We start from the raw sequence: 22,058 nt of genomic DNA, 5'->3' as shown, positions 1-22,058 counted from the left end.
GCATCATAAACAACTTTGTAAACCACAGCATTTAAATTAAGGGGGAAAAACAAATAAAAGTCCTAATTGACTCACAAAGGAAAAAGAAAATGTTAATAGACTATTATACAAACGAAAATCAAAACTATGCACAATTCCAACTGAGTAAGGGGTTCAAAATAAAAGAAGGAACAGGTATTTCATGTTTCCTTTTTTTTTTTTTCAAAGGACTGACAAGTCATTGCCCCACTTAAGTTAAGTTCTATAGACTAGACAAACCAAAGTGAGTGGTTGAATCAAGTTCATGTCTCTCCAAAGTAAAGGCAATTCAGATGTGCATATCCATGAAGTCCAGGACAAGTAGGGCAAAGGCACTAGTACACCAACTTTCTCCTTACAACTTTCTTCAGATCCAAGATAGCTTTCAAAGTTGCAGAGAGCTCACCACATTCCAAGATGTAAAGTAGAGAATGCAAAACAGAAATAGCACATAGGCCATACATACAAAAACATCTGATTTTTCACTATAGTTTTCTAAATCTTACCATGAAACCTCTTTGTAGCACATCAACCAAACTTAACCCAGTGCCACACCTAGGGAATCTGATAAATATCTTGTTTTCATGATGGTCAGATATTATTTTACAATTAAGATTCTGAAGAAAGAAATGGAGAATGGACTTGGAAGTAGCTGATCAACAGTGCCCTCCAAAATCACATGCTTGTTGGGGGCCGAAACCTCGGGAAAGAGAACTTGGCCGTTCCCTAAACAAAGATTAACCACCAGGATATTATGAAAATATATGCGTCACAAGATAATACCTGTGCTGGGGACAAAAAAGCACAGACAAATCATGCTCCGGCCCGTCATGTCCCCTTACACAAATACCCCTCATGACCCCCTCCGGACCCCTGTTCCGGCCTGCCCTACCGCCTATATATTTTGTGCTTCTGCCTTCAATAAACAAGACCTTGACAACATCTCCTTGCTTGGTCTCCTTCTTCTCTCTCGCCCATGACTTTTTCAGGTAGCTCCTCCTCGAAACCCTGAATTACTGGTCCCTCGGGACGGGACACATGCTGTTTAAACTGTTCTAGTAAATGGATTAAAGAAAAAAAAAAGGAAAGCCTAGAGATTCAGTAATTTATTTAAAACTTGAAATTTAACATCCCAACCAAAAGAAAATTAAATCTATTCGAATTGGTAACTAGTGTTAAAAAGGAAATGACACCCAAATGGTCATACTTACCGAAATGACACCCACATGGTCATGCTTACCGTAAGCTGACAAAGACTAGGTATCTAACTGTTGCAGGTGAGAGCTCCCCACAAAAGTCTGGAACACTCTTGACTCTCGAATGGAAAAGACTTTATTAACCTGCAGCCTGAGAATGAGGGTCTCAGTGCAACAAGTAGTCCCAAACACAATTCCAGGCAAAGTTTTAAACATTCCGTATTACATTCTGCTGGGCTACATCAATCAACTTCCTCATCTGCTAAACAAGGAGGCATATTTTTGGTACCGAGCCTTACACCTGCGGTTAGCCTTGAACAGTGCGTGATAGCTATTTTGTCTGAATGCTGGTGTTCTCAGGGCATCCTGTCCCTGTGTCCTTGGAGTGTCTCCCCTGCTTCCCAGTTATCTTTTAGCAGTCACCTGTTTCTCTGATGACTTTGGGCAGCCTCATCACATAACCTAACTTAATCCTCTCCCACCGATTTAGTCATAACCGATAAATATAAAATATAAAATTTTCTGCTTAAACCAACAGATTTTTCCCACTTCCCAAAGGAAAATCTATTCCAAGATCTTTCATCATTCACTACAGAAGCAATAGTAGGGGCTGGAGCAATGATTGTACAATGGGTAGGGGACTTGCCTTGCATGCAGCTGACCTGGGTTCAATCCCCATATGGTCCACAGAGGCATGCCAAGACCTGGGTTCAATCTCCATATGGTCCACAGAGGCATGCCAAGACCTGGGTTCAATCCCCATATGGTCCACAGAGGCATGCCAAGACCTGGGTTCAATCCCCATATGGTCCACAGAGGCATGCCAAGAGTAATACTTGAGCACAGAACCAGGAGTAAGCCCTGAGTACCAGGAAGGAAGGGAGGGAGGGAGGGGAGGTAGGAAGGAGGGAAAGAGAGAAATGCTGTCTAACCATGAAGTAATTCCCTCTTAACTTTCTACTTATAAAAACTTGGCTGAGAGGCTGGAGTGATAGCACAGCAGGTAGGGCATTTGCCTTGCATGAGGCCGACCCAGGTTCGGTTCCCAGCCTCCCATATGGTTCCCTGAGAACCACCAGGAGTAATTCCTAAATGCATGAGCCAAGAGTAAGCTCTGTGCATCTCCGGGTGTGACTCTAAAGAAGCAAAAAAAAAAAAAAAAAAAATCAAAATCAAAATTAAATTAAATTAAAAATTAGCTGACTTAACAAGATGGTAAAAGAAATTTCCCAAAACTGAGCAACTTAAAACAAAATTTTATTGTTCTTTGTTCTACAAAGTTCAACATCAAGGATTCCTGGTAAAAGAACTTGAAGTAGAACTCTGCCTTCTTTTCCAGGAAAAACACCAGGTTGGCTCTTTCAAAGGTTGGTCTCTTTTGGAAATGACATGAAGGTAAGCACCATCCAAAGAAATTTTAATGTGATGGATTTTACGGTCCTGGTCCTTCCCACCAGGTAGCTTAGCAGACCCTTGATTCATCTGGAAAGTTCCAGTGTTCTTTCTATTTGCTTTTTGCATTTTTTGGATCACATCCAGCTATGTACAAAGGCTACTCCCAGCACAGTACTTGGGGGGACCAGGGTGCACTGGGGTTCAAAACTGGGCCCTTTGTAAACAAAGCATGAGCCTTAGCCCTTTGAGCTCCTCTATTTGTTCGTGGGGTTTTGGTTTTTGTTCTGGTCCACACCCTGCTGTGCTCAGGCTTTGCTTTCCTCAGGGATCACTCCTGGCAGTGCTCCAGGGACCATTTTGGGGTGCTGGGGACCAAACCTGGATCAGCCACATACAAGGCAAGCCCCTTACCGGCTGTACTCTCTCTCCGCACCTCTTAGTTGCTGTCTTTTCCTTTGCTTGAGGAAACTAGAATCACTGCCCTCTGGACAATTAATGTATTTTGGTCTAAACTGGACCATGAACTTTGAAGATTTACATTCTAAAAGTAATTTAAATCAATTCTTTAAAATATGGTGAAATAGCTAACGATACGGATGTTCTTTAGAAATTCTGTGTTCGGAATTGCCCAAGTTATTAATTATTCAAACTTTCTTCGAAAAGGTGTAGGACTGGTTGTGTATATTGGGGTCCCATGATATTCTTGTCCACCTTGATAAGGCATTTCATGGACTAGGACATCTCACTCTTATGAAAATTCTGAGCAAGAGTCATTAGTGTTACCTGAGGTGTGTGACAGGAGTTCCACTACTTGCCAGACAAGCAGTTCACAGATTCCATCTGGAAACCTCCCTTATCGCTAGTCAGAAGTATAGGGAAAGCTGAAGAGATAGTTTGGTCACTGTCTTGCCTTGCATGTAGCTGACCGAGGTTTAATCCCTGCACCTCATATGGTTCCCCGAGCACTACCTGCAGTGATTCCTGAGTGCAGAGCCAGGAGTGAGTCCTGAGCACAGTGGCCCAAAAAACAAACAAACAAAAAGAAGCATAGGGCAACAATTGTGGCATATTTGGGCAAAACACCAAAGTAAAAAAAATTCCTGTGACTCATCCAAAAATTAGACAGAAAAAAAAAATTAGACAGAGCAGAGTAACATTGATGTGAAAGTTATTGGAAATCTGTTTTTTTTTTTTAATTTGTTTTTGGTGTTTTGATTTTGTATTGGGGTAACACCGAGTAGTGCTCAGGGATTACTACTGACTCTGAGCTCAGAAATTCATTACTCCTTATGGTGCTCAAGGGAACATATGGTATGCCAGGAACCAAACTCATATTGGCCATTTGCAAGTACCTGCTGTATTATGGCTCTGTCCCCCCAAATCTTTTTTTTTCTTTTTGGGTCACACCTGGCAATGCACAGGGGTTACTCCTGGCTCTGCATTCAGGAATTACTCCTGGCGGTGCTCAGGGGACCATATGGGATGCTGGGATTCGAACCCGGGTCGGCCACGTGCAAGGCAAACACCCTACCCACTGTGCTATTGCTCCAGCCCCCCAAATCCTTCTTTTTCATTAGTATTATTGAGGATTAAAAAATCGTCCACATTGCAGAGGGGAGGAGGATTGGTTGGAAAGAAAGAGTCGAATCAATCCAGATCTGTTCAACAAAACAAGTCTCCATGAGGGTAACAGAGGGAAGGGGGTATCCTGATATTTTACCTAGACAGGCCTTATGTTTGAATTTACCCTCATCTGAGCGGGTGCTTCCTTAACAGGCATGTCTTCACTTTTTAAGTTTGAATCAGGAACTTGCATACAAGAAAGAAAAGCCAACTCTGGCATTTCGAAATACAGTCACCCTGTGATGAGTCATTCCAACCAACCGCGAGAGCTTCCGTTGCAGGAAGTTGAAAGTCAGAGCTTGGGAACCTAGAAAACACAGAGAATCCTGATGAAAATAACCCTTTCAGTTAAAGATTGTGTTCCATCCAGGGAGAAACTGATGCATGTAGCCAAAAAGGATACAATGCTGAATGACTACTTCACAGGACTGGGAAGGGTGGAAATGTTTCTCTTTTTGGTCCCCAGCCTGAATTGCTAAATCAGCAGGACTTGTGTCTGGACCCCTAGGCGTCCTGCATATCTAGTAACCTGAACAGACCCCCCACAAAGTCCTCAGGTCAGCACCTGCCAGTGGGAAGAGTCAGGGTTGGTCCAGAAAACTCTCTGAATCCAGGTCAGAACTTCTGCCGGTTCCCAATCTCCCCATCAGCTCTCTTAGTACACGGAACATGTTAATTACTTCAATAAATGCTTCATTGTTCCCTTATCACAAATGCCTCAAGCACTTGAGGCTATCCTAAGGCATTTTTATTTAGTTGGGTGCCTGCAGCAGTTTTCTCCTTAACAAAGTGCAGAGTCTGGAGCTGAGTCACGGACTACTCCACCCAGGACCTGTAACCGGCACACCACAAACACAGAGCAGGGTGGTGGCCCAGGTCTCACATGGCTTCCAGCTGAAACAATCACTCCTGGGCAGTTCGTGGGTCCTGGGCTGTCCTGGATACTGGTTCTTGCTCATGAGCACTGAGTCCTGCAGAGGGGTGAGAAGGAAGGAGACAGCGCAGCAGTGAGGAGGGGGCTGGTGTATGGCACGAACTGCTGCTGTAACACCCATTTATCCATGTTCTCTCTTTTTTTTTTTTTTTTGCTTTTTGGGTCACACCCAGCTGTGCACAGGGGTTACTCCTGGCTCTGCACTCAGGAATTACTCCTGGCAGTGCTGGGGGACCATATGGGATGCCGGGAATCGAACCCAGGTCGGCTGCGTGCAAGGCAAACGCCCTACCCGCTGTGCTATCACTCCAGCCCTATCCATGTTCTCTTGAGCTGTTTCAAACGGCAAAGGACCTCGGAGAGCAGGAGGAAGACTAGTCTTGTGGATTACCACGGTGCTTTTTTGGCAGAAGTTGAGCAAACTTGGAGGCCAGAGCAATAATAGCACAGCAGGTAAGGCACTCACCTTTTACACAGCTGGCCTGAGTTTGATCCTTGGCACCCCACCTGTGTCCCCAACCCCCTCCAGGAGTGATCCCTGAGCACAGATCCAGGAGCACTGAGCATTGCTGGCCCGAAAACAGAACAAAACAAATGTAGAAAAACCGTAAGGTAGAGTCTGTGATCTGACCCTGTGGAGTCTTCCTGGTTAGATTCTGGGATATGGATACACAATAGTTTGTAGGTTATTATTTGGCTTTTTCCTTTATAGCTCTAAATAAAGAATATTATTCTTACCATGACCCGTCTCTCTCTTTTTTTTTTTTTTTTTTTTTTTGCTTTTTGGGTCGCACCCGGCGATGCACAGGGGTTACTCCTGGCTTACTCAGGAATTACTCCCGGTGGTGCTCAGTGGACCATATGGGATGCTGGGAATCGAACCCGGGTCGGCCGCTTGCAAGGCAAACGCCCTACCCGCTGTGCTATTGCTCCAGCCCCGACCTGTCTCTTTTAGGTAAAACTGTCACCGTCACTATCACCGCATTTGCTCAACGATTTGCTCTAGCGGGCACCAGAAACGTCTCCATTGTGAGACTCGTTTATTGTTTTTGGCATATCGAAGATGCCACCGGTCGCTTGCCAGGCTCTGCCATGCAGGCAGAATACTCTTGATAGCTTGTCAGACTCTCCAAGACGGACAGAGGAATTGAACCTGGGTCAGCCACGTGTAAGGCAAAGGTCCTACCCGCTGTGCTATTGCTCCAGTCTGTTGGAGTACAACATCTCACAATCTCATGCCTAGCTAGGCTTGGATGTTAAAATTGTTTTTCTGATACTGTTCCTTTAACTGACTATGCTTCCGGTTAAGTAACTGACTTTGATACTGTTTCCGTTGACTAAGTTAATTTGCATATTCTGCCTTTGTGGCCGAATATCAGAATATCACTGGTTAGAACATTAAGCTAGTTAATAAAAGGAGCTGAACAGGCTCCTCTCCAGCACAACACAACACCAGAGACAGTTTGTGATCCTCCATAAAGTATTTCTTTCTTGTGCATATCTCAATGCCTCAGACTGTCTAACCACACCTTACTGCAATACCAGCCTGTTCAGGTAAAAATGAATTCAAATTATATGGCAACTTCACAATTTTTTTCATTATACATTATCCACCCTCAACAATAACTTCACCTTTGAGTTCATTTTGAATAAATTTCCTTGTTGATATCTCAGGAAGTGGCAGTTATAGAGAAAACTGAGGACAGATATGTCAGCTGTGTGGGTAGTGAAAATTCCAGGCCAAGATTTGATTGGTGCTGCTGCTTTGATTAATACCTGGGCAGGTGTAGGAGGGGTGTGTGTGTGTGTGTGTGTGTGTGTGTGTGTCTGTGTCTGTGTCTGTGTGGTCCCTCCTCTTTTGAACTTTGATACTTTGGTTTTGGTTTCGATTCTCTCGCCCTCTTTGCTTTCATTTTAACCAGACTACGTGCTTCACCTCCGGGATCCAGAAGGTATGTGAAGATCAGGGGCTCAGACAATACAAGGTGTTTTTCCCAAGAGTACAACACTCCTGCCAGCGAAGCCTGATATATCTGTCTTGAGAAGTATCCTGCAAAGCAATAGAAGTCTCCAGAAGAGGGGTTAGAGAGATAGTACAGTGGGTAAGGCACTTGCCTTGCACACAGTCAACCAGTGTTTGGTATCTGGCATCTCGTATGGTTCCCCGATCACTGACCGGAGTAATTCTTGAATTCACAACCAGGAGTCAACTCTGAGCATCACCAGGTATGGCCAAAAACAATTCAAAGAAAAAAGAAGTCTCCAGAAGAAATCCTCTGTAACTCTGCAAGATATATCCTACTTTTATAAAAGGAAATAGCCTATTCAGTACTTTGGTTGAGTGCCAGCTTTGAATCCTTTCTGGGCTCTGTGAGTTCAAAACTCCCTCCTCAATTTCTCTAGTCTCAGGAATGGTAATCATTACTTTTACATATTTTGATATCTGTGATTTAATGCATAAATACTAATGAATACTAGGTCCTCTTGATTAGTTGATTCCTTAATTATATAAAGGCTATCTTTCTTTTTTTACCTTTTCTAATTTCATGCCTATTTTATCAAATATTAGTCTGACTATGTCTGCCTTTTTAGATCACCAGTTGCCTATATGATTGTTTTCAAGCCTTTTCCTTAGCATCTACATTTATTTTTTGACCTTATGTCTGTCTCCTATAGAAAGCAGAAGACAGCTTTTATTTTTTCATCCATTCTGGAATTTTTTTGCCTTTTGATTGAACTCACATCTTTAAGGTTTAGTGAAAGTATTGATCTGAAAGAATTTATTTCATTTTTCTTTATGGATTCTGGGTACTATTGAAGTATGTCTCTGTTTTGCATTTTTTTTTTTTTTTTGCTTTTTGGGCCACACCTGGCGATGCTCATGGGTTACTCCTGACTCTGCACTCAGAAATTACCCCTGGAGGTTCTCAGGGGACCATGTGGGATGCTGGGAATCGAACCCGGGTTGGCCGCGTGCAAGGCAAATGCCCTATCTGCTGTGCTATTGCTCCAGCCCCACCTATTTTGTATTCTTTAATATTCTTTTCCCTTATACTTGATATCTGTCTTTTGTATTGCAATAATATTGCGTTTCCTCATTTCCCCTCCCCCTCTTCCTTCTCATACTCCTCATTCTTTTCCTCTTCTTCTTCTTCTTCTTCTTTTTTTGTTCCACCCTTTGCTATGCTCAGGGCTTCCTCACAGCTCTGTACTCAGGGATCATTCTTGGTTGTACCAGGGAGACCTAACATTGAGTGAACTGACCCAATTGGCCAAGTATCTCCAAGAGTGGACCTCGTCTTTCCTGAGCACCCTTAAGACCACCCTCATGAAAGAAAGTAAATCTTAACTATATTGTAAAAATCTCCGTCATTAATCTATTTCTATTCCATATTTTGCATTTTAAGTTATCCTAGTGAATATTCTTTTTCTTGTATACACATTCCCCTAAGTATTTATTAAAGGACTCATTTAGCAGAGCTGAATTGCTTTCCCTTTTGTCTGAACAGTTCTTTATTCCTTTTTCAAGTATCTAGCAGGGTAGAATATTCTTGGTTGGAGGTCTTATCCATCCAGAAATACATATATAAATATACAGAAATATATATTTATCAAAATATAAATATATATAGTACTCCATTTTATTCCATTTCTTCTATTTAGAGAAGTTTCAACACTTTTGAGCCACAGAAATTCAGGTGAGATGCAATTCCACTATTGTGGAAACTTCTGGATGTATTACATCTGCCTTTATGTCTAATATTGTTGTTTCTCAGAAGAAAAGAAAGCATGGCCTCCATCACTAAAGAAATGTGGAATGATGCCACTTGCTCCATTTGCCAGCAGCTGATGACAGAGCCTACGAGTGTTAACTGTGGCCATAGCTTCTGCAAATCGTGCATATTGGGCCTCCTTGAACCCAGAATCTGCCCCCTGTGTCAGACACCAATCAGTCGGGCAAGCTGCAGGCCCAACAAGCAGCTGCAAAGCCTCATTGAAATCCTTAAGAAAATGGACCAAAAAAGTTTGTGTAAGGAACATAACGAGCAGCTCCACCTGTTCTGTGAAAATGACGGTCAGCTCATCTGCTGGTGCTGTGAGCGGTCACCACAGCACAGAGGACATGTCACTGTTCTTGTTGAAGACGCATGCCAAGACTACAAGGTGAGTATGTAAGTGATAGGGCTTCGCATGTGCCTGCTCTTATGTTGCTTCCTGAGACCTCAGATTATTTATCATGATATTTGAGATTGTGGTATAGAAATAGAGCTTTCTTTATATTGTCCTTCTGAAACTTAGTTTGCAATGGGTTCCAACTGCGGCAGGTCACGATGACACTCTTGATCTAATCAGTTGCTTTGATGAACTTCTCTTAATTTAGGGTCCAGGAGTACAAACACTCACCGGCATGTTTAATTCTACCCATTGTGTATAAAAGTTGAAAAATCCATAAATTCAGGTGATGTGATAGGGTCTGAAAACAAAGGACAAAGATACACAACTTTATAGGTATCCTACAGTCTAGTAGAGTAAATTAGCAGCCTACAGTCCATTTGGTTTGCGTAGTGGGAATGGGTTTTAACAGGTGGAAATGGAATCTGTTGCGCTTTCCATAGATGAGTCTCAAAGCACTCATACAATGGCTGTATATAGAAGTATGGTGGAAATCTCTATTCGATGATTATTATCTTGGTCTAAATCTCTATTTGATTATTATTATATTATTATGCAAGATCTTATGGGCAGGACTGTAGCAGAATGTATAGATCAGATGCTGGTCAGTGGTAAAACTCAGAATCACAGCTCAAATCACTGTATCACTGTCATCCTATTGTTCATTGATTTATTCGAGCAGGCGCTAGTAACATCTCCATTCGTCCCAGCCCTGAGATTTTAGCAGCCTCTCCTTACTCATCTTTCCCAATGATTGGAGACTCTCTCAGGGTCAGGGGAATGAGACCTGTTATTGTTACTGTTTTTGGCATATTGAATATGCCACGGGAGCTTGCCAGGCTCTGCCATGAGGGCAGGATACTCTCAGTAGTTTTCCAGGCTCTCCGAGAAGCATATATATATATTTCCCTTTATGATTTTATGGAAAATGGGTAGGGAGTGTCTTATGATGTGTCGCAAGCGGTCCAGTGAAGGTAGGTTGCTCATCAAATAAAACACTGGTAGAATAATTTTTGCAACCAATTTTATAACCTAAAAACTTATGTTTTGAACCAAACCAATACCTTTTGAACCTGTTTTTAAATACCACAATTATTTCAACTCTCATTTTAATAATCTAATGCAATGCATATGCAACAAATAAACGAACACAAATATATATGTAGACATAGCAGCATAAGGAGAACTTGGAACCATTTTTTATGTAGTTTTTTTTTAGAAATTTATTTTATTGAATTACCATGAGGTACAGTTACAAGCTTTCATGTTTGAGTTACAATCATGCAATGTTCAAACACCCATCCCTCCACCAGTGCACATTCCCCACCACCAATCTCCCCAGTATACCCCCCTTTGCCACCCTCTTCCTGCATCCATGGCAGACAATTTCCCCCATACTCTCTCTCTCTCTCTTTTTGGGCATTATGATTTGCAACATAGAGGCCATCACTTTTGGTCCTTTATCTACTTTCAGCACACAGCACACCTCTCCCATCCCAACCAATCCCTCCAACCATCATTTTCCTAGTGATCCCTTCTATATTCCATTGCCTTCTCCCCTAGCTCATTAGGCAGGCTTCAAACTATGGAGCAATCTTCCTGGGCCTTATGTCTACCATCATTTGTTGTTAGTCTCATGTTGAAACCAATTTTTACGAAGCATGAGGAAAATCTCTTTTGGCTTAATTTCGGGATTTTTTTTTTTTATTGAATCACCATGTGGAAAGTTACAAAGCATTAAGTCTCAGTTATACAATGATCAAACACCCATCCCTTTACCAGTGCACATACTCCACCACCAAGAACTCCAGTATACCTCCCCTCCCCCCCGTGTAGCTGATAATTTTCACTTGACTTTCTCTTTACTTTGATTACATTCAATATTTCCACAAAAAACTCACTATGATTGTTTGGAGTTTCCCCCCCAAAATCAGACCTGCTGAAAAGGAAGCATTTGACAGTTTGTTTTCCATTGCTGAGAATGAAGAGATATGAGGTTTTGGATTTCTGAATTTTAGTAACTAAGTCCAGGGAAATTTCTGCCAGAAATTGCATCATTGCAAGCTTGTACCTGTCTTTAGTGGTCCTTATAAGATGGCGGTCACAACGCCTTTCCCACCCCCCCAAGCCCCCCAAAAAGGAAAAGCCGAGAGAGAAAAACCTTTCTCCTCCTGGGGCAGCATGGGGCCGTGGCTTAGTTCACAGTCTAGAGACATTTCTGCAAGAAGCTGCTGGTACCAAAAGTAGTTTAGCTGGCCTCCGGGATTACGGTCATCCAGAAACGAAGAGGCAGCACACGTGCGGCCACTTGGGTCACATCTCGGTGGAGAGCAGTGCCGGTAATGCCTCCGTCCCAAGATCTCACCTCTTTTGGGTTAATTTCTATGGTTCTTATACCTTAGTTATTTCAAATCATGAGCTTTCTACACCAGATACTTTAACAATCCTACAATATGAACATGGTGAAAACACTTGAACTTCCAATGATTATAGAAACAAAAAACTTTCTTGGTTTATTTTGATGGCTTCTGTACCTCTATTATTTGTAAAACAGCTTAAATTCTTTATTAAAGTTGGCTGATACTTGTAAGATAAAGCCTTAGATTTCCTGAACTCTCATTTCACGTTAGTTTCAGGCTCTAGTTCCACAGCTCTTCGTAGATAGTACAGATTCTTAAGTTAAAAAGAATTTCAACTGTTAATAACCACTAACGCTTCTCTAATAAGAAATTTTAGATTGAGAATTTCAATTTCTCTGTAGGCTCCATATTCTGATTAGTAATCTTTGTTTAAACCTTTATCTAACAGTGAAATGAGTCAGAAAGAAAGAGTCAGACATAGAAAGATTGCACTCTTCTGTGGAATATAAAATAACAGATTAGGAGACTAACACTCAAGAATAGTAGAGATAAGTACCAGAAAGTTGGCTCCAAGGCTTGGAAGCTGGTCTCACATGCTGGAGGAAGGGGCAGCTCACATAGAGAAGGGAACACTAGGGAAAGTGTGGTTTAAGGACCCACGTGGGATGGGAGATGCGCACTGAAAATAGAAAATAGACCAAACACGATGGCCACTCAGTGCCTCTGTTTCAAACCACAGCACCCAAAAGGAGAGAGATCAAAAGGGAATGCCCTTCCACAGAGGTGGGATGGGGTGGGAGGGTGGGAGGGATACTGGGAACACTGGTGGAGGTGACTGGGCACTGGTGGAGGGATGTAAACAAAATGCAAACATGAAAGCTCATAAGTTTGTAACTGTAACTCATAGTGATTCACTAATAAAAATTTTTTAAAAATAAATAAATAATAATATATATTTTTAAGAAGCCCTTTATCTAACAAGTTCCAAACACATCTAAACTTTTAAACTGCTAGATTGCATATCACTGACCTCTGTAATGGGGCTCCTTGCCCAAGTTTAAGCCTGATTTTAGCCTAACTCTAACATTTGAGTATTTAACAGAGGCAGACAGAAAGAAAACAAACATCACATATACATGTACACATGTACATGTGCACACATATATACTCGACCAATATCACCCTTCAAGCTCAATACTTATGACCCTTCACAGCTCAAATACCTACCAGTTATTGTCCCATGAAAAAGCTATTTTACTCTTCCCTAAACCTCAGATTTTATGTAACTGAAACAATGTAAAAATCTTACCCAATTGTTTGACTTGCTAAGAGGATCAAATGTTATTGTACATACAGCAATAAGCAGACTTGAATATTAAATTTTGTTATAAATTTGGAGAACTGGGATTCACTTTATAGGCCCCCCAAAAAAGAGCTTTCAAATTAACTCTATGTGCCAATGTTTTTCTTCAGGAAAAGCTGCAGAAAACTTTAGCAAGATTGAAGAATTTGGAAGAAAAATGCCAAAATCAAATGACAGTCACAAAGCAGCATATAATTGAATGTGAGGTGAGAATTAAAATTAATTGATATCAAACGTTTTCAGCCAACAGTTTAAGCAGAAAATTATTGGGCAAAACAAAACAATGATTTATTCTCTATACTGTCACTGTCACTGTCATCCCATTGCTCATCGATTTGTTCGAGTGGGCACCAGTAACGTCTCTTATTGTGAGACTTTATTACTGTTTTTGGCATATCCAATATGCCATGGGTAGCTTGCCAGGCTCTGCTGTGTAGGCACAATACTCTCAGTAGCTTGCCGGGCTCTCTGAGAGGGGAGGAGCAATGGAACAGGGGTCGGCGGCGTGAAAGGCAAATGCCCATAGGGAAAAAATGATTTATTGTTTACATGTCTATAGTTGTCTGTCTGAAGAAGTTATTTTCAGTTTTCCCCATTTTCATCCAGAATTCATATAGCTATAAGAAAAGATGAAATACTGCATCTTGCTATTAATGAATAGAACTAAAGACTATCATACATAGTAAGCAAAATAAATCAGAAGGAGAAAGACAAATACTAGATGATATCACTGATATGTAGCATAAAGTAAACAAAGCAAAGGTAGAGAAAATATAAAATGAAAAGAGCCCTTAGAATCTGACAACAGAATTGAGGTTACAGAGTCAGATGGGAATGGGGGATGAGAGGGAAGGGATGGAAAGAACAGGCCACACTTTGGTGTGGTGGCCCTGTAACATTTTACATCTAAGTATAAACATTAACATTAATGTAAATCGTGTATACTGCCATAATAAACACGTTTCAAGGTTTAAATAACTCCAATTTTGATAACATTGGTTTATAGGGCTTAAGCCTATCACATAATTGCCACATGGTAACTATGGAATGGATACTGTTGATCCCTAAAATTATATAACGAGAAGGTGACCAGTAAGAACATGAACGCTCCTTGTTAAAACCACACTGTTAAATTTTATGAGAATCTAAAGAGAATCTAACTTAGTACAGATTAGTCTGTTACTAACAGACAGTTCATCTGCAGATTAAACTGCAGACTTCCAGTTTCTGGTACTATTAGCCAACCAGTCTCTCAGGATCACAGACACATTCCCTAGGGAATTACTGATGCTTTCAATTAGTCTGCAATCCAATCATGCTGACTAGTGGCTCATTTTGCCTCTTACAGGAGCCTTTTCCAACCCCCGCCTTATGCTTATGTGTGGATGCTAAACTTGAACTCTCAAAAAATACCTTGCATCCCTCATTTTGGGGATGTTGGGCAGTGTGGAGGATCTTGATTGTAACTAACATGAAGTGAAACCCCATTAATGCAGAGTTAACAAAGCATTCCACTTCAGGCTAAATCAATAATCCTTACACCACAACTTCAGTTTTTGACACACTGAATGATTTGAGAAATCGCTAATAGAAATTACCACTCTGTATTCTCAGAATGAAAGTTGAGGCCCACAGCACCGATTATTTTGTTAATCTTTAAGATAAAAATTAAGTGGGTACTGGGTTGATGTATGAATACTTCTAGGACGACTATCAAAATCTTGCCCAGGCCTTCTTTTTGAAATTATGAACTAACCTATCAGACTTCACATATAATCTTATTTATGTTCATTAAAATTTTAAAAAAAATCTCTCAGAAGAAAGATATGCCTTCTCACATTCCAACTGAAACTCAGCTTTATCTTTACATCCAAAAGTACTTACTTTGGTCAAGATCCACGATCAAATTGTCTAATACTCTTGCCCTCCTGTCTTCTGTATTTGGACTAAAGAACTAAAAAATGGATCAAGAGATTGTATAAAATTATGGGGCAACTCAGTGAAGAAAACTCTTCCACTTCTGATTGTAGGCACCGAGGATCCTGGGCATTCTTCCAAGTTGAATGATTCATGGGAAAAATAATATCACAATTGTTAAGTAGTCATCTGTTGAGAAGTGATGCATGTTAAAATAAATACAATATAAAATTTACATTTTAACAATTTTAAGTATACAGTTAATTGGTATTCACAGTTTGCAACCATACTGTTATTCATTTCTATAACTTTTCATCATTGTAAATTGTCACTCTAAAGCCAAAGTAATTCTTAATGCTCCTTTTCCTGAAAGCCTGGTAGCCATTATTTGTTTTCTGTCTTTAAAATTTAATACCAATAAAAAGTTAAACGATAACTCACAAGAAGACTTATGTGGGTCAAAGCAATGGTACAGTGGGTAGGACATTTGTCTTGCATGTAGCAGGCCCGAGTTCAATCCTCAGGATCCCATATAGTCCCCTGATAATGGGCAATGTTTGTCCTCTTGATTCTGGCTTATTTCACGTTCCGTGATATATTTATTCTTTCTTTATGTTGTTGAGAATATAAGAATTTATACTTTAAGGATGAACAGCATTTTATTGCATATATGTGCCTCATTTTGCTTGTTGATTTATCCACAGATGTAAAGTTTGTTGCTCTTTTTGAGCATGTTTTCTTTTTTATAGAGGGTGACAGAGAATCAAAAGCAAAATATCGAGTCTGACTTTAAGAGTCTTCAAGATTTCCTGCGTGAGGAAGAGAAATCTCATCTATGGAGACTGGAGAACGAAAAAGGGAAAGTTCTGAAGAGACTGCAGGACAATGAAGCAAATCTACAAGAGCAGAGTCAGGAACTCAAGAAACACATTCTGCAGCTTGAGGACAAATGCCGGGGCCCAGCTCAGAATCTACTTCAGGTGAAGCTCTGCACTCAGGGGAAAGGGAGTGGACGGGGGCCTAGTCCTGCCATTATGAAGAGAACAGTGAGGAAACCTGGGAAAACTGGTCAGGTCTGCTTCTATCTCATTTGGCAGTGCACACAGTGATGTGGGAGTAATATTCCTTCTAAAGTTAGTATCTAAACAGTGTCTTCCATTAGTGTTTACAGTGCCTCTATATATACACAAACGTTTGCTTAAGTCTTGGTAAAAATAGGTGGATTTCTCTTTTCTTTTTCTTTTTCTTTTTTTGCTTTTTGGGTCACACCCGGCGATGCACAGGGGTTACTCCTGGCTTTGCACTCAGGAATTACCCCTGGCGGTGCTCAGGGGACCATATGGGATGCTGGGATTCGAACCCGGGTTGACCGTGTGCAAGGCAAACGCCCTTCCCGCTATGCTATCGCTCCAGCCCCAAGGATTTCTCTTTTCTTTTTCTTTTTTTTTTTTCTCTTTTGGGCCACATCCAGCCATGCTCAGGGGTTACTTCTGGCTTTGCACTCAGGAATTGCTCCTGGCGGTGCTCGGGGGACCATATGGGATGCTGGGAATCAACCCAGGTCAGCCGCATGCAAGGCAAATACCACTGTGCTATCACTCTAACTCCGGATGTCTTGACAAAAGAAACCATGGGAGAACTTTCTCTACTATTAGTAGGGAACTATGACCATTAGCAGTAATTTTCTCTACCATTCCAATGAGCACCGGATCCTGTCTCCTGAAATAAGTTTGGTGGGTATAAATGGTGTAGCTGAAATGGGTGATTGTGACTGTCAAGCCTTTTCTCCAGAAGTTCTTATGGGCCCTTTTTTAACTGTTGCATAACTGTTTCACAACCCTGTAATACCTGCGGCCGCCACCTTTGTAGCCCAATCTCAGGGATCTACTTGTCTTCATCACCAAAAATCCTTATAATAAATAATTTCTAATTTGGGCTCCTCTGAAGACCCTTAGCTCTATGAAAGTGACTCTGGCAGGAGAATCCTGAGCACATGCCTGATCCTCTTCCCCAAGCAGACCACAATGCTGAGGTGATGCAAACGCTATGGCTCCCCATAGGGAGACTCGTTGACAAATGGAAAGCCATGCTAAATGTGCTCAGGAACTGGCATGGGAATAATTTTTTTTCTCAATATCTGAAGCTCTGGTCCTTCTACTTCTATGGTAGGAGGATTTATAGAGACCAGTCCCAACCTGACATTCCCCCTCTCACTTTTGTCTTTGTTTTCTTATAGAATGTGAAAGAGGTCTTGAACAGGTAAGTACTCACTGAATGCGGGAGGAAGAGGGTGTGGTAATAAGAGACAAATGGAACATTTTCACTAAAGAAGTTGTGGGCTTTTGCTTATTGTAGGAGTTCTGCTGTGATGCTGAATTTGCCAGAGACTGTCTCTTTGGACCTTGATAAGAAGTGCAATGTTTCTGAGCTTTACCTTGATGTGAAAAAGATATTAAGGAGCTATCAAGGTATGTGAAATCAAGAGTTCCTAAATGCAAAAAATGGAAGGGATCTTAAGTCATAACCAAGTTGCCACTTACACTCAGCTAGCTTACAATCAGAGAGGCTGTTGAGTTGTTTGTAATGGAGCTATGTACTCTTCCTTGTGAGTTTGCTCCAGTTTCTAGAAAGAACCTTGTCATATTGAATAGCTGTGCAGACTCCTCAAATTCCTGTTCTTCCACTTACTAGGTCTATTACTCCAGACAAATTACTTTCTGGTCCTCCCCCTGTATATATATAAAAAAAAACATTAAAAATTCAAACTTCACTGGGAAGTCATTAGCATTAATGACATGAACATATGAGCAATGTTGGGACATTGTACTTATTCATTATGTTTAAGTCAACTCAGAGCTTTGCAGAATGTACTATGGACTGTGATGCAAATGCTTTTAGAGCTTTGATTGAGATAACACAGTAAATGTTAAGATTACAAGGAAAAGAAATTTTTTTTTCTTTTTTTCTTTTTGCTTTTTGGGTCACACCCGGCGATGCACAGGGGTTGCTCCTGGCTCTGCACTCAGGAATTACCCCTGGCGGTGCTCAGGGGACCATGTGGGATGCTGGGAATCGAACCGGGTCGGCCGCGTGCAAGGCAAACGCCCTACCCGCTGTGCTATTGCTCCAGCCCCGGAAAAGAAATTTTTAACCATTCAAACCCCTGGTATTTCTAGTCCTTTATTTTCTCCCTCCCCCCCAGGGATATAGATTGGTATCTACTATTTTTTTTGTTTTAATTTTTGTTCTTAATTTATTATTTTTAATTTAATTTTAATTTTATAAAGTTGTTCATGGTAATTTATTACATTCAATATCCCAATACCAATTTCACCACCACTACATCTTCCCACCACCTTTATTTCCAATTTCCCCCAACCACCATCCAGACCAGGCCCCAAAACAGGTCCTAAATGAGTTATTTTGTATTGTTTGTTATGATTAATTCACTAAAAATTGTCAAAAAAGATTTCCTTAAAAAAAAGTGTGAAGACTGTTCTATCTCACCCTGGAGCCATTTAACCCTTGTATAAGAGATTACTACCATGTTGTTACAGGTTAAGCCTTGTGCGTTTTTATTTTCTTAATTGAGATTGGTTGCCTTCTACTTTACATCCCACCCAATGTGTTGTGCTATTCCTAACACATCAGTGGTGTAGAATATGAGATATCTCTCCAGGAATTCTAAAATTTTGATGGGCTAACACAGCTGGAGTTAAATTTTTAACTGGATGGTGACTTTGGGGTCCAGAAGCATCTCTGTAGCCTGTTGATCCCTTTCAAGATTTATATTGTATGAGTCTCTGGATTGTAACCAGTTAATAAGCTTGTATAGGGCCAGAGATAATTCATGAGTGTGACTGCCAGGCTGCTGGAAGAATAGGGAGATGGGGGAGGTCTCCCATTCCCAAGTCCATTAGTGCCTGAAGATTTTGGTCACAAAACCCACATACCTGAGCTTTTCAACAGATTCACTCGTGGTTGAGGCTAGTCCTGAGCCTGTGGAATGCGGCCATGAGCATGGCATGAATTGGGTTATAGAGATCTTCAACTGCCGGGGGTTCTGTTAGGGCTGTCAGAGGGCTCACCTGTCCAGGAGACTCCGCCTGGCATGGAGTCTGGAGGTGTCTCTGCAGCTTGATGATCTCTTTCATGATTTATTTATGAGTCTCTTCCCTTTATTTTCTAAACCATACTTGTTATACTTTGCTAAATCTTTTTCACAACTATAAAAGTCAAAAAGTAGGTTTTTATTTTGCTGTCTCTACTACAAAAGAGGACCCAACCTGAAATTATTTGGCAGCTGTGGTAATTCGATATAGCTAGAAAATAGCAATTTATAATAATAAATACATAGTATCTCAGAGGTTTTATAAATCTGAGAGCAGATTACCTGCGTCTTTTGCTTAGTTGTCACAACCTGCAATTGACAGTTGTGGACTGGGATACATTCTAGGTGGAGGCTAGACTGGAGAATAATTTGCTTCCAAGCTCACTGCAGTTGTTTTCAGAATTCATGTAACGTGAAAGAAACACTTTGTGAATCTGGCTCCTGGTAAGAGAGTTTAGTAAAGGGGTTATTTACAAAGATGAGAGTAAAAGCCATGAAGGAACAGCCAAGTTCCTGGGGCAGGGATATGCAAGGAGCCATCATGTGTCCTGGGTTTCTGATAGGGGGTGGAGGGAGATGAGAGGGTAGGAGACTGTGACCTGACGCAGAGGATTGCAGAACCTTTAATCACAGCAATGGGCGGGACGTGGGCACTTAATTACTCCTCTCGTTCTTTTTTCCACCATGGTCTCCTCCTGTGCTTTCCATTGGTTGAAGCAAACAGAGGTTAGAAGGAAAGGAACCTATTTGATGCATCCATAGTCTCAGCTTCCAGGAGAACCAGAGTGAGAGGGCAGAAGGTAGGGAGTGATCTAAAGGAGAACAAAGGAGAGTGGAGACCATCTAGAACTGAAAGTATTTCTGCATGCTGTATTTCTAGCAAGTTGAACTCTTGTTAGAAAATTGTCCCACACTTTCATTTTTAACATTGTATGATGATCACTATCACACTTAATAAACATATCAAGTTAATCATGTGATTTCTGTCCAGTCTGACTTTCTAGTCAAATAACTTTCATATGGATGACTTTTGGCGTGTTACCTTAAGCTAACCCTTATGGAACATCATCTGAAGCCAGGAGGAAGATAAGTTTGCCCGTAAAAGTCAAGGGACTGGGGCTGGAGTGATAGCACAGCGGGTAGGGCATTTGCCTCGCACACGGCCGACCCGGGTTCGATTCCCACCATCCCATATGGTCCCCTGAGCACAGTCAGGGGTAATTCCTGAGTGCAGAGCCAGGAGTGACCCTTGAGCATTGCTGGGTGTGACCCAAAAAGAAAAAAAGAAAGTCAAGGGACTGGAATACATCCTGAGGTTAGGATAGACCCCTTGGAGTTTCCCAGCATTAGTTGTATCTTTTTTTTTTTCCTGATTCTCCATATCAGTGATTATTAAATAGTGATGGAAATGTATTTGTTTTTACTCAAGTATTCATTGATCCAGGTAATCCTACATGGAGGAAGAAGGGATTTAGAGAAGAAAATATTCATGCCAACTCTAGTTTGTTTCTGCCTCTGATTTCTGAGTCACTAAGATGATGAATATGATGAGAAAATATTAAATATGGGTTTTTGGTGTCCTATGACCACAATGAGTCAGAGAGAAAAACTTTTTGTTGGCATGTTTAAGTGGTTAACAGAATCTGTGAAACTCATATTGGCCCCACGCACACACCTTTTAGGCCTTAGCATTGCCCATGTTTGATTGGTTTGGCTCACATTGATAAGCAAGGGAATCTTGACATCTGTCATCTGGATATTTGGAAAGTGATGTTTCCATATAAAGAATAAGGGTTCCTGAATAAATAGGATGAGCATCTTGAGGTTACCTGGTCATCTGTATACTGTTTTCACAATGTACCTTTTCTGAAACATAGCTTCAAATAGACAATTGCTTCTCAGACTGTGTTTTCACTAGTCACTGCCATCTTTAAAAAAAAAAAGTGAGTAGAATGCAGGAAATAGAGTACTACTTATTTTCTCTTGCAAAGCCCTTGCAACAGATTTTCCTATGCAACTTAGCTAATTTAGGCTCAACCAACTTAGCCCTGAATGAAAATTTTGATATTAGAGTTATTAACTTTTTCCTAATTTACCCATTTAATTCTTGGAAACTTTGATTTTGCGGGTGGGGGGTGTGGTTTACAATTTTGATTCTATAGACTATGAATTTTACCGAACACCAGGCATATGTTAAGTCCTTCAATGTTCCCACCACTGTGGCACATCTAATAATTTCTGCCATATTGTTAACCAAACTGACACAATCAGTGAAATAAAAAGCTCATACCGGAAGAAAAGTCAGTTTTATTTAATACAAACTGTTTTTTTTAGCACCAAAACATAACATATGATTGTGCTCTCTGTCTTTGTCTCTATCTGTCTGTCTCTCTCTCTCTGTCTCTCTGTCTGTCTCTCTCTCTTTCCTTCTCTCTCTCTTTGTTTTTCAGTCAACGTGACTCTGGATCCAGAAACAGCTCATTCTGATCTAATTCTGTCAGAGGATCACAGAAGAGTGACTCGTGGGTACGAGCCCAGGCCTCACACTTCCACAAGATTTACGTCCTTATGCTGTGTCTTGGGCTGTGAGGGCTTCGCCTCAGGAAGATGTTACTTTGAAGTGGACGTGAGAGGAATTACTCAATGTGATCTGGGAGTTTGTCTGGAAAATGTGCCAAGGGATGTTGACATAACTATGGAGCCTGCATCTGGATTCTGGGGCATTCGACTGTTCAAAGAGAAGAACTGTGCTGCCCTCACCTATCCCAAATTATTTCTTCCTCAGAAGAATCCTGGGATTATAGGGGTTTTCCTGGACTATGAGGCTGGATTTGTGTCCTTTTACAACATGAATACAGGCTCCTGTATTTATACCTTCCCCAAGGCCGCCTTTTCTAGAACTCTCCGGCCTTTTTTTAGGGTTTTACCAGATTCTTCTTTGTTCCTGCCTCCCCTAAGTAAAGCATAA

General features: G+C 41.1%; 1 protein-coding gene across 1 annotated transcript; it reads left to right on the top strand.

The window, feature by feature from the left end:
• The first annotated feature begins 7,307 nt into the window (after nt 1-7,307).
• On the top strand, nt 7,308-22,058 carry LOC101552522 (E3 ubiquitin-protein ligase TRIM38-like). Its single transcript, XM_055124278.1, has 7 exons — nt 7,308-7,392; nt 8,943-9,330; nt 13,173-13,268; nt 15,729-15,959; nt 17,216-17,238; nt 17,335-17,447; nt 21,541-22,058. The coding sequence occupies exons 2-7, from the start codon at nt 8,956-8,958 to the stop codon at nt 22,056-22,058; spliced, it is 1,356 nt and encodes a 451-aa protein (XP_054980253.1). The 5' UTR covers nt 7,308-7,392; nt 8,943-8,955.

This window comes from Sorex araneus, chromosome 2 (assembly GCF_027595985.1).
Source record: "Sorex araneus isolate mSorAra2 chromosome 2, mSorAra2.pri, whole genome shotgun sequence".
Classification (NCBI taxonomy): domain Eukaryota; kingdom Metazoa; phylum Chordata; class Mammalia; order Eulipotyphla; family Soricidae; genus Sorex; species Sorex araneus.
This window is presented reverse-complemented; position numbering and strand designations above follow the sequence as displayed.

Coding starts and splice junctions, on each gene's coding strand:
- LOC101552522 (XM_055124278.1), top strand. CDS start 8,956: ATGGCCTCCATCACTAAAGAAATGTGGAATGATGCCACTTGCTCCATT. Junction 9,331..13,172: donor ACGCATGCCAAGACTACAAG/GTGAGTATGTAA, acceptor GTTTTTCTTCAG/GAAAAGCTGCAGAAAACTTT. Junction 17,448..21,540: donor GATATTAAGGAGCTATCAAG/GTATGTGAAATC, acceptor TTTGTTTTTCAG/TCAACGTGACTCTGGATCCA.